Source organism: Camelina sativa, chromosome 3 (assembly GCF_000633955.1).
Source record: "Camelina sativa cultivar DH55 chromosome 3, Cs, whole genome shotgun sequence".
In the NCBI taxonomy this organism is placed as follows: domain Eukaryota; kingdom Viridiplantae; phylum Streptophyta; class Magnoliopsida; order Brassicales; family Brassicaceae; genus Camelina; species Camelina sativa.
This window is the reverse complement of record NC_025687.1, coordinates 4,943,819-4,959,429: the sequence shown is the minus strand read 5'-3', so window position 1 is coordinate 4,959,429 and position 15,611 is coordinate 4,943,819. Positions and strand designations below refer to the sequence as shown.

The window sequence follows — 15,611 nt, the reverse complement described above, 5'->3', positions numbered from 1 at the left end:
CAATGCTTCAGAAGAGATGATTTCAATTAGATTTGCATCATATGGCAGCTCTCATGGCTCCTCTTGCAGCATCCCGTCTCAACTCATCCGCTTTCCCGCTTCCTCTGAAGTACATGTATACTTGCTGCAGAAACCAAATGGCCAATTCAAATGTTAAAAGAGTTTTTTTACCTTGGAAACTATATTGATCTAGAGATTGAGTCTTATCAGTTTAGAGATTGGGAAAGAGACCTGAATGACCCAGATGCTGACCACTGATTCAAGGCAGAATAACCCAAACCCGATGAAGTAGAAGATCTGTTAAAAATGAAAAGCAGAGAACATAGATGAGTGATTGTATGATCAGGAGCCTCTACATTCAGACAAGATTTAGGGTTGCAGCCGAAAGATCAAGGGATGAAATGGGCTTACCCCGACCAGTGCTTGAGCGCTCAGCACATCTATAGCAGGTAGTATGCCCCTGTAAATTTGAAGATCATTAGACACTTGATCCCATTAACTATTAACTGTGTTAACCTTAGATGTCTTTTAAAGCTTTGAGGAAACTTACGCAAGTGATTTTCCTTTGAAGACAATAGGAGGAGCAACTGCAGCAAAGACGCAGAAAAGTATGTGGAGCTGTGTCCAGAAAGCAAGTATTACTTAAGTCTGTTAAGAACTATGCAGATGATCTGTCACTCAAATCAGCAATAAACTAGGGACTCACCATGTAGAACAAGAAAAACCATCCAAAGCTGAATGCACTATCATTTCTGCAGGGATTCAAAACAAAGGAAACATTGAGTAAGAGAATGTGGAAAAGTATATATACAATGAACACTTTCCTCCATTTATACACAAAATTAGTGGGGCTAGGGATGGAAAAAAAAGAACCTGAAGGCACGGTAGAGAGGCCGATACCATAACACATAGCCTCCTGGGACACCCGATATGAAGTAAATAACGGCGAGAAGCCAANCCAGTGCTTGAGCGCTCAGCACATCTATAGCAGGTAGTATGCCCCTGTAAATTTGAAGATCATTAGACACTTGATCCCATTAACTATTAACTGTGTTAACCTTAGATGTCTTTTAAAGCTTTGAGGAAACTTACGCAAGTGATTTTCCTTTGAAGACAATAGGAGGAGCAACTGCAGCAAAGACGCAGAAAAGTATGTGGAGCTGTGTCCAGAAAGCAAGTATTACTTAAGTCTGTTAAGAACTATGCAGATGATCTGTCACTAAAATCAGCAATAAACTAGGGACTCACCATGTAGAACAAGAAAAACCATCCAAAGCTGAATGCACTATCACTTCTGCAGGGATTCAAAACAAAGGAAACATTGAGTAAGAGAATGTGGGAAAGTATATATACTATGAACACTTTCCTCCATTTATACACAAAATTAGTGGGGCTAGGGATGGAAAAATAAGAACCTGAAGGCACGGTAGAGAGGCCGATACCATAACACATAGCCTCCTGGGACACCCGATATGAAGTAAATAACAGCGAGAAGCCAAATTGTTACTCCTGAAAAAATATAGCAAAACCCAAAGCTGTAAAATATGCAGAAAAGGCCCATTTAACTGAGGAGCTGGCTTGCAAACAAGGACTATTTGACATGTGAAAGAGAACACGAAGAGACCTTCTCCTTTGATCCAAGCTGTAGTAACGGCGATGATATTCCAGAAAAGTGCAAGAACCAACCCTGTTGGACATGGACACACCCGAGTAAAACATTATTATCTTACAATTTTCTTATTTAACCCATATAAGTGAAGTGAAATTAAGAGCGTTTGGGCAAAGTCCTCACTCTCCAAGTAAGACTATATATACGTACCCAAATATGTTGCAAATGCAATATACTGTAGCCTTTGTAGACGAACCGGAATTTCATTTGCAATGTCATGATGGATAAGTGGGAAGAAGGGTGGCCAGTTCTTCGCCTCGATAACAATTCCAGCTACAAAGAGAGGTAATATAAGGGCAAAATCATATAGCTATATATAGGCAAGTAAAACTATGAATCCAACCAACAGAGACACATATCATAGGTTAAATTTAACACTGCATTCAAATCCTTCAAGTAACAGTACTGCAACAGGTGGAGAAAAAAGGTAAATGTTCGCCTAAACTATTAAAAGATAAGTACCTCGTGCAGCAGCATCCTCTTTCCGCTTCACATCCTACACAGAAGCAAAAGAAATCATCAACTGAAAACAAAAGATACACAAAACACCTTCAAAAAAAAGTTTTAAAAGATGCCACTTTTACAAAACGAAATATCATCAGGAACTCTATAAAGGGTGAAGCTTGAGTTAAAGTTTTCACCTGTTCTCGTCGTCTAAGCTCAGCTTCTTTGGCTTGGAGCTCCTTTTCTTTCTTCTTCAAATCCTGTATACCCACCACCAACAATGAAAGAAGGAAAAATCATTCAAACTAATTCTCATATCCACTAAAATCACAAAAAAAAAAAAAGAACAATGTCAAGTCTATAGTCAATCAAACCTGTGTACCAGAGCCCGGTCTGTCAAGAGGAATGTCAACGGTACGACCATAACCAAAACCAGCAGGTTCCGGAGGCAAAGGTGATAGTTTGGAATTCGAAGCAGCAGGAACACTCCCAGGATTCTAAACGAATGTAGAACAAACAATGACCATACACACCAACACGATTTTCAGAATCAAAGAGAAAACAACAAAAGAGTTGCCATAACAGAATCCATAGTTTCAGAAATTAGAAAAATTTCAAGAAATTTGGATTACATTGTCGAGATTTATCAAACAAAAGAGCGGATAAATCAAGAGACATAGATAGCCCCAAGTGAAGCAAACATACACACACACACACACACTAGGGGAAAAAACCCCAAAAGATAAACCCTAAGAAAGAATTCGACTACGCGAACAATTCGATAACTCAGAGCGAACGAAGCCATCGAATTTGATTAAATCGGAGAAAAGGATGAGGGCTTACAGCAAAAGGATTGACTTCATCTTGTTCGTCAAAAGGGTTCCGATCGTAGCGACCAGCCATGGTTACCAACAAACTTATCTCTCGAGTGATATCACAAAGATCACAAACTTGTGAAGTAAAAAAAAAATCAATTTCAGATCTCTTATTAACACTGAAACTTTGTAACGAAGAAAAGAAGAAGAAAAGATTTACAAATCATATTTGTCCAAAAAAAAAAAAAAAAAAGATTTACAAATCATATATACATACAGCTTTTCAGTTTTCACCTTCCTGAATTTTTTTATTTTACTTAAGTAATTTCTCATTATTCCTTTTTTGTTAATATTATCTTCTTTTTTAAAAATAAAAAGAAAAATTGATAAAAGGAATGGTTAACTATAATCTATAGACATTTTAAATTTTATATTTAATTATTTTTTTTTCAGTCAAACAAGTGCTTTTAATTGGGTTTTCTTATTAATCCAGTAAATTTTAAAATTTCAATTCTAGTACTTATCTACAATTTGTCAACGTTTCCATGTGAGGAGGTTTCACAAATAGAGAACTCAAAAAGTGCAGTGGAAAGAGATATTTAAATTGAAGTGTAGTATAATTGTAGGTTTGAAAAAGTGAGCTTTTGAGTCTACATCACATCTTCATTTTATATAGTTTCTGGTCCAACCAAGTCTCTCACTTGGAAATTGACTTTGCCTAAGTAAAAATACTTTTTTTTTTTTTTTTTTTTNAATTATTCTTTTAACTTCAAAGACCTTTTCATTTGTATGATTGGTTCTGTTAAGGGAGAAGTGACACTTTTATTTGATTTAGAACTAATTGAGTGATGAAGATTAAAATGGACATGAGAGATTTTTATAATATCTCAATATGAACCAATTCAAAGAAAGCTATATCTTATATCCTAACTAAGGAAATTTCTAATAGTAAATTAATAACATTATTAAACTAATGAGATGAAGAAAACATTATCTATGTGTGTATAAAAAATCCTTCTTTTGCTATTTGTGTGTTGTTGATGTCTCTTGACTTCTCTTATGCTTTGCTCGGTGACTACTACCACCACCACGCCTTAATCTTCTGTTATTACCGTTACTCTTCCTTTTCGTCGCCATCGAGCTTGATGCCGACGGATCTATCCAGTTCTTGTCTTCCTCAACCGCTCTGTTCCATCTTTCTTTAAACGTTTGAAGCTCCCACGTTGACTGTCTCCTTATCTACTCAGTTTCACCAAATGACACAAACACTAATATGCTAAGCTTTCCCTGTTTATTGAACACATAACAAAAAAGAACTTGATCGAGAGTTCGTCTATTAACTCACCTCGGTTCTTGAATCAAAGGTTGTATGGCCTTGTCTCTTTAAATTAATATGGACACAAAAGATTATATCATAAAGGTGAGCGAGCACTCTTTTAGTTATTATAGACCAAAAGAATTGGAAATGGAGAATGTTTTTGCGTCGATAAGACTTACCTTGGTGCCAACATCACGAGCTGTGGTCTGCCAATATTATAAAACAACGGTTATACTAGAAAATTGTTTGGTCATCTCCGGATCAAAACAAGTGCTTTTTTATATATTCACTGTCTAAAGATTATACCTTCTTCTCAGAATGAACACTTTCACCTAACGTTTGAATGCCTTGGTGAAAGATATACTCGCTATCTACAATCCCTACGTTTTTCGTCCGGTCTCCCTACAGCATTCAAACCGGATCATGAATTAAAAGGCAATATGATAAGAAAGGCCAAACTATGCATATTTCAGAACTAGAACTGAGCTCTTAGAGCTACAAGGACTAGTTTGTTCATTGCAAAAAGATCATTAGTACCACATATACTGAATGAGAATTTGTGGTTTATGAAGAATACAAGATTACCTGTGCGCAATAGCCAAGTTTCATATCCATTCCCCATCCATGAACCAAATCATTCTACAAAAATCAAAAGCCAAAATGTCCGCAAATGAAAAATTACTAATTGGTCAGTTAACTTCTAGATAAACAACCGCAGGTGAAACTTACCTGTATAAGATTCCAAGTGCAAAACCAAGCAGCTTTCGAAAACACCGGAGCCATTCCTTCAACGAATCTACAAACAGAGGAAACAGAGCAAAATGTATTAATATCTACTGTATACATAGCCAACATTATTTATTACATGGCCAACCAAAACATTACCCTGTGCAAGGAGGATCTGCACTAGTATTAGAACACCTTTTAGTGCCTCTGTTGATGTAAACCCTCCTGCGTTTTTTAAACATCATGTTAATAATAAGTACCAAATGCATTGAAAACAAAAAGAACCAACACTCTCCTAAATGAACATCTTTAACCTGTGAAATTTCTTTGTTCTAGAACGGAGTGTGATCTTATGGTGTATTTCAGTCGAGTTATGGTCCAAAGCAGGTTGAGATATCTCCAGTCCCACTGATTTAACTATCTTCAAATACCTGCAGAAAAATAGTGTCACTTAGTTTTCTGACGCTCATGATTCCTTGTAGTAAAAGGACTATAGAGTATAGAGTAGGTTAGGAAAAACAAATTTAACCTCTCTGGATTGAAGTTCTCTACTCCAAGATCCTCGTCCCAAAGAAAAATATAATCATAAATCGATACAACATCCGGATGGAGAAATCGTTTCGCAAACCACCTAAAATCAAGAATGTTACACAGTTGAACATTAACATTGTTTCTATGTAATCTTCTTCAGAGATGGATGCATTAAATGAGGAAGCAGAACAATGGAGAAGAGAGAGTGAGGAAGATAACTACCATTTAGTCTGGTTTTGTGCAACTATATGAATGGCTTTTGAACTCCACGCTAGATCCCGCCATTTATCCATATTTCCATCATAATGGAAAAGAACAATCGTAAAATTCGCCGGAAGAAACTGAGACACAAGAGCTTTTCTGTTAAGAGGTATCTGTTTCTTCAATGCTTAGGATAAAGATCAACTCAAGCAAAGATTCCAAATACCTTCTTTACAAGAGCGTCAACATTACCCTTTTGCTTAATTCCTACGGGTATTGCCAACAAGTTACGGTTAGTCATTTCGACACCCTGTGTTAACAATCACAAACAAAACATCAGAAACTCCTCTAGCTACAGAGATCTTCTATTACATATCCTGCGATTCTTGGTGCCTCTAACCTTTGACCTCAGACTACTTCTAGACCAAAGAGGCTTTAGTTCAAGATCTGATCTAGGCTGTATGATTCCCTGAGGCAAGCCTTTTAATTTATTGTCAATTCCTTCAGATTCCTGAACACCATCCAACAAGTGAACTTTACATATCAAACAGGTAAATACGTAACAAATCAAGAGTACAAGACGAAAACGTTACCGTTGCCATGTCAAAAGGATAATCAGTTTCTTCTATCTGAAACAACAGTGTGGAAGTAAGAAAAGAGTTAACTAATCAAATAATCAAATGGCAACATCCAAAGAGATCAGACAGATAGAAATTGGTTCCAACATTATTATTACCTCAGTTCGTTCAAACTGAATATTTGTGGTTTTATACCAAAAGATCAAAAGTGCTGTACACATGAGAGCTATAAAGGGCTTCATTTTCCACCCTGATTTACTCTGCAGTTTTACACACCCGGATTCAAAGCTATACAGTTAGAATCCGGAACATAATCTGAGGTTATTCAAATAGTGAAACAAAGCTAATTGTACCACTTCTTGAGAATTGGTTCTTTTTTTAACAAGTGACTTCAGTGATTTGATCGACTTCATAGACGGCAAACCATGTTCCATTATCTATCAGCTACAGAATTAAAGAAACCAAATTCAACCTAAAAAGACTAGTTTTTGGCAGGGATTTTTAAAATCTTTCAAGAATCAGAAAACTCACCAGACTCCAAACTGCCTTTGTGTTCTCTCTCAAGAACAGAGAACAAGAGACTGATTTATTTAAAGACCATGCATGTGACTTATCTCAGTCTGAATATACACAAGAAAAGGAATCACATTTAGAACCAACATTACAAAAAAGAGAACTACTAATATTACACACTAAGCAATTGAATGCATAAAAACAGCAGAAGCAAGAGAGATGAGCTTCTCTCAGGTTGTGTTACAAAAGAAGCTCTACCTAAGAAGACGACGAAAATCACCTGGGACCCGAGAAAGCGAAGCGGCTAAGCAAATTTTTTTAACAAGAAAAAAAAAGGAAAAAAATAATTAATTGTTTTTAGATCTAACGCAGAGTAAGTTACACGAGGATTTTTAAAAAAGCTCTCATTGATTACAAAAAATTTATTGACAAGCTAAATAAGAAACGGAATACTAATATATATTGCAAAACCTCTCTCTCTTTTGTTTGCGAGAAAATACAGAGTCTTGGTTCCTAATAGCGGATTTAAAATCGACAAAAGTCAAAATGATGAAACTGATTTGTGTCAGAAAGATAGGATCTTTAGTTACAAGAGACACAAATTTAGAGACCCCTATAAAACAAATAATAAAACAGAGAAGGAGATGGAAAATTCAGAAAACCTGAAGCATGCAGAATCACTCTGTGTAAATGAAAAAGTAGAACAAGACAAGAGAAGCCAAGCTCGGGAAGAAGAAAGAGAGAAGAAGAGTTTTTGATTTGTGTTTTGCTTTGCATGAAAGGAAGGAGGACCAAATTATTTGGGGGATATTTTTATAGCCACGAATACGATTATTAGTTTCTGTTATCTTTCGATCTATATTGATACGAAACAAAACTAAAACCTAATATAACAGATATTTTTTTGCTTAATGAATCGGGTTAACAGCATAATAATAGTAACTAATAAGAGTCAAATAATAATAACTAGATAAAGAAATAAATATAAATATAAAAGCAAAAAAAAATATCTTTTATACTGTATTAAAGTTAGCAGCTCGACTCGTGTCCTCCTACTCTCTCCTATATGTCAAATACTTTTTAGAAGGTTGACAACAAATAAGATAAGATAATCTTACTTACTTTTGAAATTTTTTGGATTCTTCTCCACCTAATACTGATAGACTTTTTGTATACTCTCTCTTATTATCTTCTTATCATAATAATATCTGATATTTATATTTTATAATTATGGAATATGTGTTTATACAGATAATAAATGATGTTTTACCTTTTGAAACAAAATTTAAATAAAGGATTTTTGTTTTCTATGTATTAAAAACTAGACAGTTATAGATAGAGATCTGATTTACAGTTGTGAAAATTTTGATATAGTAGAAAATAAAACTAACTAATAAATATTAGTTGTCAAAAAAATAAAAAAATATTAAAAAAAACAATTTTACATGTTTTGCGTTCTTCCATAATGTTACAATTACTTCAATGAGACAAGAGTGTCTGTAGTTTTACTCCTTACGCAACTCCAAAACCCAATAAGTTTTCTTCTTCTTGGTTTCTGCAACCTATGCGACTTGCTTGCTTATACAGATGCTCATTCCTAATTCTTCTTTACGTTTTCACTTTTTTTTTTTTTTTTTTTTTTTTTTTTTTTTTTTTTTTTTTTTTTTTTTTTTTTTTTTTTTTTTTTTTTTTTTTTTTTTTTTTTTTTTTTTTTTTTTTTTTTTTTTTTTTTTTTTTTTTTTTTTTTTTTTTTTTTTTTTTTTTTTTTTTTTTTTTTTTTTTTTTTTTTTTTTTTTTTTTTTTTTTTTTTTTTTTTTTTTTTTTTTTTTTTTTTTTTTTTTTTTTTTTTTTTTTTTTTTTTTTTTTTTTTTTTTTTTTTTTTTTTTTTTTTTTTTTTTTTTTTTTTTTTTTTTTTTTTTTTTTTTTTTGTAGATTGTTTTCGTTTCGTCTAGATACTGTTTAGATTCATTCTTTTACCGAAATATTTTCTAAATTTCAAACAATTTTCGGTTCGATTTGGATATTCTTCGGTTTGATTATAGTATGATTATTGAATTTTAAATAATGTAACGTTTGGATAAACATCGCTCCATAGTTGAGCAATCAACGCTTGGATTATGATTTATATACTTTATATATTTGTTTGTTTGTACGTTTAACATATGATTGTAACATAGAAGAAGGTACTCAGGTAGCATCAAATATTAAAACAAATAAGAAAAAAGTTTGAAAAAAATTCCCAAAACAACGAAAGGGTTAAAATGTTAAGACTAAATCCTTCTCAAACGTGTGAGGAGTTTATAATTTTTAGTTAGTAAGGAAAAGAATTACAAAGTTTGCAAGTTTGTCAAAGATATTTATATGGTTAACAGGTGACTTTTATCATAAATAAAACTCATGTAAGACGTTAGTGATTAAAGAAAACCCCAAAGTGGTGAAAAGGTAAGACTAATGTTTTCGAATAACCCAAAATGGAAGAGTTGTAACGCTTTCAATTGATTAAAAGAATGTACAACGGCATAAACTTGTTAATTTACCCCACTGTTAAGCAATTACTGAAATATTAATGCAAGGTGTCCCCTCTTTTGTTAGTTGTTAGTTGTTACCAAAGGACAAAAGTATAATGGAAAATGACACTACACAACACATAGCGATTGGTTCGGTTAGAGCTACCATTTTGGCTGTCAATTACGTAAATGCTGATTGATATATACAATTGCATATTGCAAATTGTTGTTTTGTGTGTCAAAAGTTTATAGAATATGAATTACCAGTTAAGTTGTAGAATATATATTAGACAAATAAGAAGACTACACAAACCCATTGCTAAGGCAGGCATTAGCACATCATCAGTTAGGAAACTAAACTTAGAATTACATCAATATGAGTTGCAGTTCCACGGAATAACAACAAATCAAGAATTGAAGCTACTTAGGCCAAAAAATGATTTACAACAACCATTAGCTTCCAAGTATTTCTTCTGGGACTATATAGCTCCTTCCTGCAGGCTGCAGGCAGCAGCAGAAGACTCTGCCTCTCTCTATGATATATGAATCCGTATATATAAAAACCTCGGTGAGATTGGACACAAGACGCTTCTTGTCAATGTACATTACAACCACTTGCCGAGCAGTTATATGATTATTGATGGTTTTGCCTGTGGCTATGGCTCTTGAAGAACTAGGTTTAGTTCTTGAGCCTTTCTAGTTATTAGACCGCCTCTTCTGTATTCAGACCGAAGGAAAGAGAGCCGACACAAGGGAAATAAGCAAACGAATCCGCCAAAACTATTCATTAAGAAGTTGATGAAAGCAGGATGCTTAGGATGTTTACCTTGCGAGAACTGGAAGAATCCTTTGAATCTTGTGCAATCCCGCAGAACATAATTGGCAGATTTGTAGCCTGCAATATTGTGGTTTATTTCCTTTTCTTGGTAAATGAGAAATAACTTAGCAAACTACTTGTAGTTCCAGAGAGAGGCGTGAACTCGAGTACCTTTCATCTGCATGAAGATCAACGCCGACAATTCGTGGAGCTGAGACAGTTGAGCGTATAACTGTACCGAACACTGCTACAAGTTTCAAGAGCATATCCAAGGAGACATTTACCGGCCTGCACAATCATGCAACTATCTCAGATTTAACAATACAACAGATAAAATGCATGAGTCGATAAGAATCTGTTTCTTCTTTCCTCTGTCATAAAACCGGAGGACTAATGATTTTACCATTTGAACTGACAATATTTATCAGCAAATCGGTCTTACTGCGTTACAGCTCAACCGCAGAAAAATATGTTCTAAGGTGGAATTACCATAAAATATGTTTACCTCTCTGTCCTGCTACCCAATAAGCTTGTGAGGACAGGAACCAATTGAGAAAACATATCCAATGTGAGAATTTCTATTTTGTCGGTTAGAATACTGATCACATCTGCTTGAACCTGTCCCGGTATCTATGAGTTAGCTTATCTAAACATCCAAACATCAAAGAAAAAGTAATCTACTGAGAATCTGAGATACTCACAGACTGATCTGTCAGCTTTCTCAATGCACCGATGGCACCTTTAACATCGTTACGATCCCAAAAATGTCTTACAATCTACATGTTGAGAAGTCAACCACTTGCAAATTAATACTACAACAAATAATGGTCAGGAAAAATAACAGAAAAGAAACAAGAATGCTTACTTGTAACTTCGCCAACCTCGATTGAAGAGTGCTTAAGAACTCATCATGAGTTTGCATTAGAGTATCAGTGATTTCACTATCTTTTTCACTTTCAGATATTTGAGGCTCTTCCTTCTGCACAAACCAAAAAAATTGATTACGTCTGTCATACAATACTCTTTCAAGGAAAAAAAACTGTCACCCTAGTTGCTACGGCTAATCATTACAACGTACCTGCGGTAAGTTCTCGCAAGCTGGTTGTATTTGTGCTACATGTGTCTCATCCAGCGCCATATCGGCCACCTGATCAATCACAGTTGGTGTAGCCAGCATTTGAGTTGGACTAACTCGGTGCCTGGATGCTATATGGGATGTATCAGATGTCACATAATCAGACTGATTTAGTTTTGTGGGCATTACACGGGCTGGAGAAATCCTAGATGGACGTGATGATGTTACAGGAAACTCATTAGATGTCATGTCCATTGCCTGACTGAGTGACGTATGCTTTACTCGTGCTGAAGAAGTCCTGCGTGGTCGCCTTGATGTTACAGAAGCCTCATTAGATGCGTTATTTGTCGCCTGATTGATTGTCACAGGCAATCTCCGGGATGGAGAAGTTCTAGATTGTTGTGTTAATGTTACAGAAGGCTCATCATATGTGACACTAGTAGCTTGACTGAATATCACTGGAACGGAAGATGTCCTAGCTGGTTGTGTTAAAGGAGGCTCATTAGATGTCATGTTACTATCCCGATTGAGAACAATAGGCATTACTCTGGCTGGAGTACTCCTAGCTCGTCGTGTTGATATTACAGCAGTTTGTCCTGTCTGTCTTGATGTTGTATGCGGATCTTCCTGCACCGCATTAGTGTTTTGAGCTATGGTGGTACTGGCTGCTTCGGTATGAGTACTTTTTTCTCCTCTCTCAAACTTCTCAACCAACGAGCGTGTCCTCCCTGAGACAACTTTGACTGCAAACATAAAAATTTAAAGGGAAACTATAACCAGCCAACTTAAATGGTTACCAAAGAAAAACAAAAACATAAATAGTTCTGAACTCCTAACCTCCTCCAACAATCTTCATGGGATTTAATTCTCTGCTGCCTCCAGGGTGTTCAGTGTCTACATGAAAGAAATTTTTATGCCAACCAATTAGTAATTGATTGTTTCCGCAAAACCAAGTAAGTGAACCATAACAGACTACAGATGATGAACAATTTGAAGTAAATTCAATTCTATTCTATTTGACAGAGTGCAAAACACGAAGCCAATCACACTTTCTTAGCAGAAAATGCTCAATTAGTCATTTCGATTTTGAATCCTCTTTACATAAGTTTTTACCTGTAGGCAAGTCACGGTCTCTAGAGTGCTCCAACCCACTTTTGTTGTTATCAGAAGTCCCAGAATCAACAGATATTGCTCGTCTTGACTCATGATACTCGCTATTCGATGACCTTTGTACACGAGGTGGTTTAAGAAGCATACCTGAGGCAAGGTTGCAGAGATTTTCTAAGATAAATTAAATATGTGACAGCTAAAGTTTAATTAAAATTAAGTCTGAGAATAGGGAATCTACGATTCGTTTCATCAGTTGGTGATTCCGATGATAAAACTTTTTCAAACTTGTCTGTAATACCCTTGATGGTAGACTCTTCCGCATCAAATGGTTTACTACCACTCTGTTCTGAAAGGAACACACTTTGAGTGTGTGGCTCCTCTTGAACATCCAATCCGCTGTTCTTTCGAGTTCTGGATTGAACAACCACGGACTCCTTTGAATTTTCAAACTTTGCTAGCGCCTTTCTTACATGAGCTGGTCCTAGCAACATACCCGATTTAGTTCTTGAGAAAGTGATAGATTCCCTTTCTGGACAAGAAGATTCCTCTCCACAATCACTATCCCGAGATACAACACTACGCATACTAGAATACTTATCTCCTGTTTGTCCAAAATATGTTGCATCCTGCTTCTCACTCGCCATAGTAGCTACTTTTCCTGATTCCAAAGGCAATGTCACTTTCAGAGATCCTGTATTTTGCGCAACATTCAAATTTCCACCTGTGGCTTTAAACAAAGAGAGTTCAAATCAGACAAAACATAAGGAATGAGCACACATAAGTGAATGACATAGAAAAATTATGATCTGGTCCATAAACGAACATCATAGCCAAAGCCAAAAAGTCACATGCCATTTTCACCAAGTATAGTCTAAAGAGTAAAGACTACTTTGTTTCATGCAGTAAGGTATAAACAAAGAATTCCATGGCATTATATTTGTGACAACAAGCTTAAAGTCTAGATACCTTTCTTTGTTGCTGATCACAAGAGTTCCTACTACAGTTGCAAATGTCTACATTAAGAACACTTCTGACTAAGTCAAATAACTTTTTCAAGCATTCATTCAGGTGCCAAGATAGCAAACTATATAACCCTCTCACATCAGATGTAATTTATACTGACAGATGGAGGTCTAGCATAGATCCGTCATACCAAACTTGAAAGAACAAGAGCGTAAAAGCAAAATTAACATTCACTCACAGTCAACATATATGTTCTTTATCTCTCTTGTCTCATAATCTGGGGATGAACTGCACCTTGGACCACTTCCCATTCTCTCTGACGACTGATCATCCAAGAGACTGAATCTTTTCACCATGCTTCCTTTCTTATCCTCAGATCCAGCTTCATATGGCTCAAGTTGCTGCATAAAACAAAAGGAAAAAGGAAATTAACGCAGTCTTGTTTAAAACGTTCAAGTTTCATTTTTCACATAGGTATGGACAATCACATTAGGTTACATACCGATATATCTGAGACCCAAATCCCAATAGAATTTCGGTAATATGAACAACCAATGAACTTTCCTCCATTGATGCATAAGTCACCAAGTGTTGACCATCCCATATCAGCACCATCCCGGCAAATCACTGGTTCCCATGAATAAACCTGCATTATGAGCATGAACTTATGGTATCAATATTTGCCTCTGGACATAACCTAAGTTGTATAGTTGATCACAATTCACAAAGACAGTCAAAACCTTTAAGGCATCATCCAATCCACAGAAAAGAGTTTGCCCATCTGGATGAAAAGTGATTGCACGAACTCCAGTAGCCTGTGAAAAAATGGACACCACGTGGCAGGAAGAAGGTTGACAATAGTGAACCAAATGCTAAATCAAGACAGACAGATTAATAACAAAAGACAAGGTCAGGTACCTCTGGTCTAGTAGATCCAATCAGTTCAAACGTTTCCAAATCCCAGAATTTCACAGTCCTGTCAGCAGAACCTGAATGCGAAAGGGCAGTATATGAAGTCAGAAAACCTCAAAACAAGCCTTGTGGATGTAAAATAGGAAACTATCATGCTGCCACCACTTTAGCCCCAAAACGCCTAAAAAGAAAAATCAAAAACTCATACCTGTGGCTAGGAGAAACTCAAGCGGATGGAAGTCTAGGGAACAGATAGGTCCTTCATGAAACTTAAACTCATGCAAGAGCTTTCCAGCAGTCAAATCCCATACCTAATGAGTACAACAATAAAAAGGAAAATGTTAAGAACAATCATTAGGGAACAAAACAATGACACAAGCTCCACTTGTTGATATTGCTACTCTCACCTTTACAACATTGTCAAGTCCTCCAGAAACTACCCAACGACCATCAGGACTAAACTTGATAGTGGTAATGCCACGATTATGACCCTTGTATGTTTGGATGCACCCCTTCTTTCTGGTATCCCAAACTCTTAGATTTGTGTCACTGGATCCGGATGCAAGAAATTCACCAAATGGATGAAACTCAACAGCAGAACAGTTGGCTCTATGTCCAGTAAAAGCTCGAACCACTACACTTCAAGAGCACGAATGAATATATTAGACCTCATAATCTGAAACAAACCCATCAATCACAGTACTTCAAAATTCCCCCAGACAATATCACCAGTGCCTCTAATATAATCTCTGGGATATTAAATGAGAAGAGAAATCAATCAGCTTTACTCTTTGCTTCTTGTAGATCCCACAGCTTTATCACACCTGAAGAAGCTCCAGCTAGCACCAAAACTTCTTTCGAGTTGAAAGCTACTGAGTCAACTGCGCTTGTATGCCCACAAAGACTCTGCCAACAACACGGGAAAGAAAATATCATCATTCTTCTTCTACCTAGACAAAATGTAGAAAAGTAATGGCTATAAAAGAACAAAGTCAAAACCTTTTGAAATGCAGATGAAGACCAACGAAGATGAAGAAATTACAAAAAGAGAGAAATGAGAAATTACATACCATTAGCGAAGTGGTCTTGCCGATAGACCAAAGGTTGACCTTATAATCATCTCCACCGGTTAGAAGGAGACGTGATGTCTTCTTTCCGATACTTAGGCAATTCACATTTCCAGAATGTGCCACAAACTCCTCTAATTTCGATAATCAAAGTCAAGAACAAACCGATATAGCTATATTACAGACAAATCAATATCAAAGACAAACAGAGAAAATCCAAAAGCAATGTCTTTTTTTTGTCTTCTATCATCTGATCTCCGTTTGTTTTTGAGATGACAGAGGTAGAGATTATAACCCATAAGAAATTTCATGAAAAAATTCAAACTTGTTAAATAACAAATTACCACCAAAAAAAAAAAAAAAAA

General features: G+C 35.6%; 3 protein-coding genes across 9 annotated transcripts in view; all 3 read right to left on the bottom strand.

Annotated features, from left to right (window-relative positions):
* Positions 1–3,165, bottom strand: part of LOC104769869 (secretory carrier-associated membrane protein 5) — a 10,198-nt gene extending 7,033 nt beyond the window's left edge. The window contains exons 1-12 of the mRNA XM_010494191.2: positions 2,957–3,165; positions 2,488–2,610; positions 2,311–2,373; positions 2,132–2,165; positions 1,820–1,942; positions 1,625–1,687; positions 1,416–1,509; positions 1,249–1,294; positions 1,093–1,160; positions 412–460; positions 232–297; positions 17–124 (exon numbers count right to left, since the gene is read on the bottom strand). Coding sequence (XP_010492493.1) covers positions 38–124; positions 232–297; positions 412–460; positions 1,093–1,160; positions 1,249–1,294; positions 1,416–1,509; positions 1,625–1,687; positions 1,820–1,942; positions 2,132–2,165; positions 2,311–2,373; positions 2,488–2,610; positions 2,957–3,016 — 876 coding nt within the window. The 5' untranslated portion in view covers positions 3,017–3,165 and the 3' untranslated portion in view covers positions 17–37. The remainder of the gene's footprint in view (positions 1–16; positions 125–231; positions 298–411; positions 461–1,092; positions 1,161–1,248; positions 1,295–1,415; positions 1,510–1,624; positions 1,688–1,819; positions 1,943–2,131; positions 2,166–2,310; positions 2,374–2,487; positions 2,611–2,956) is intronic.
* Positions 3,778–7,696, bottom strand: LOC104769846. Of its 4 annotated transcripts, XM_010494168.2 has the most exons (18): positions 7,458–7,696; positions 7,054–7,099; positions 6,814–6,902; positions 6,636–6,726; positions 6,441–6,542; positions 6,298–6,333; positions 6,105–6,215; positions 5,931–6,014; positions 5,726–5,844; positions 5,502–5,603; positions 5,287–5,403; positions 5,132–5,197; positions 4,976–5,042; positions 4,832–4,885; positions 4,553–4,648; positions 4,426–4,452; positions 4,274–4,309; positions 3,778–4,167 (listed from the first exon to the last, which is right to left on the bottom strand). In XM_010494168.2, exons 4-18 carry the CDS (start codon positions 6,714–6,716, stop codon positions 3,952–3,954), a joined length of 1,314 nt encoding a protein of 437 aa, XP_010492470.1. In that variant the 5' UTR covers positions 6,717–6,726; positions 6,814–6,902; positions 7,054–7,099; positions 7,458–7,696; the 3' UTR covers positions 3,778–3,951. The 4 variants fall into 4 exon arrangements, with proteins under 4 accessions (XP_010492470.1, XP_010492461.1, XP_010492484.1 ...); XM_010494159.2 differs by lacking the exon at positions 7,054–7,099; XM_010494182.2 differs by lacking the exons at positions 6,636–6,726; positions 7,054–7,099 and having other exon boundaries at positions 6,441–6,570.
* Positions 9,512–15,611, bottom strand: part of LOC104769809 (katanin p80 WD40 repeat-containing subunit B1 homolog) — a 6,654-nt gene continuing 554 nt past the window's right edge. The window contains exons 2-19 of one of the 4 annotated variants that reach the window (XM_010494139.2): positions 15,250–15,380; positions 14,968–15,085; positions 14,587–14,813; positions 14,388–14,490; positions 14,186–14,256; positions 14,008–14,082; positions 13,770–13,913; positions 13,506–13,668; positions 12,603–13,031; positions 12,308–12,451; positions 12,032–12,088; positions 11,198–11,937; positions 10,985–11,098; positions 10,821–10,895; positions 10,625–10,737; positions 10,291–10,407; positions 10,129–10,197; positions 9,512–10,019 (exon numbers count right to left, since the gene is read on the bottom strand). In XM_010494139.2, the coding sequence (XP_010492441.1) occupies positions 9,959–10,019; positions 10,129–10,197; positions 10,291–10,407; positions 10,625–10,737; positions 10,821–10,895; positions 10,985–11,098; positions 11,198–11,937; positions 12,032–12,088; positions 12,308–12,451; positions 12,603–13,031; positions 13,506–13,668; positions 13,770–13,913; positions 14,008–14,082; positions 14,186–14,256; positions 14,388–14,490; positions 14,587–14,813; positions 14,968–15,085; positions 15,250–15,380 (2,951 nt within the window). In that variant the 3' untranslated portion in view covers positions 9,512–9,958. Of the gene's footprint in view, positions 10,020–10,128; positions 10,198–10,290; positions 10,408–10,624; positions 10,738–10,820; positions 10,896–10,984; positions 11,099–11,197; positions 11,938–12,031; positions 12,089–12,307; positions 12,452–12,542; positions 13,032–13,505; positions 13,669–13,769; positions 13,914–14,007; positions 14,083–14,185; positions 14,257–14,387; positions 14,491–14,586; positions 14,819–14,967; positions 15,086–15,249; positions 15,381–15,611 lie in introns of those variants that run through there. The other 3 variants (XM_010494131.2, XM_010494148.2, XM_019243391.1) reach the window with 3 other exon arrangements.